Source organism: Entamoeba dispar, genomic scaffold (genome assembly GCF_000209125.1).
Source record: "Entamoeba dispar SAW760 scf_1105229462181 genomic scaffold, whole genome shotgun sequence".
NCBI classification, from domain to species: domain Eukaryota; phylum Evosea; order Mastigamoebida; family Endamoebidae; genus Entamoeba; species Entamoeba dispar.
In genome coordinates, this window is record NW_001855064.1 from 361 (window position 1) to 1,149 (window position 789).

Genomic DNA, 789 nt, shown 5'->3' on the forward strand with positions numbered 1-789 from the left:
ATTTCCTTTTATCTCTTTTTTATTTGTTTTTTTCATTTCAGTGGCAAATTATTTTCCATTTTGAATAATTGCCACAAATGTTTTTGATTATTTTTGTCCAAATTTTTATCAATCTTTTCAATAGTTCTTCATATCTCAATAATTATTGAAAATTAAAGAACTTCAACTTAGTCATTTGAAGATGAAACAATTTGAAAACAAAATACTTGATGCGTTTTTTATGGGTGCAAAATATTTTGCTTCTATAACATATTGCACTTCTATTTACTCAACTATTCCTTTAAAAAGATAATTTTGTTAATGAAAATTAATTAGAGTTAATTTCTTTATAATTTTTGAATGACTCTATCATTTTTTCTATTGAAATATATTCTCTTAGTTTTTTTGGTTTTCCTGTTATTTCATCGTCCTTTCTTTTCTTTATGAAACTTTCCATTAAGAAAAGGGTTATATAACCATTCTGCTTCAATTGTTCAATACATTCATCAATTTTTATTGAATAAATTATTGGTTCATTTGTTAATTCTAATACTTTCATTATTTGTCTATTCATTCCTCTCATAAACCCCGGATATTTAACATTTCCATATCTAATATGTACTATACATTCTTCCCTTTCCTTCCCTGCTATGTTAATTCTCTTAACATATGCTATTATTCCATATCTGTTTTTTGATAAAAATGGGAATATAATTGTTTCCTTTTCTTTAATATTATGTGGTAACTCATATATATTATTGTTCTTGGACATTCCACATACCATACACTTCGGTGGAACTTTAAATGTTT

General features: G+C 24.7%; 1 protein-coding gene across 1 annotated transcript, besides 1 other annotated feature; it reads right to left on the reverse strand.

The window, feature by feature from the left end:
• Positions 1-38: part of a microsatellite that runs on past the window's edge.
• A 269-nt stretch (positions 39-307) lies between these two features.
• EDI_304310 (uncharacterized protein) lies at positions 308-763 on the reverse strand (the record flags this gene model as incomplete). The annotated part of the gene is made up of 1 exon (XM_001739420.1): positions 308-763. One exon carries the CDS (start codon positions 761-763, stop codon positions 308-310), a length of 456 nt encoding a protein of 151 aa, XP_001739472.1.
• Positions 764-789: the final 26 nt, after the last annotated feature.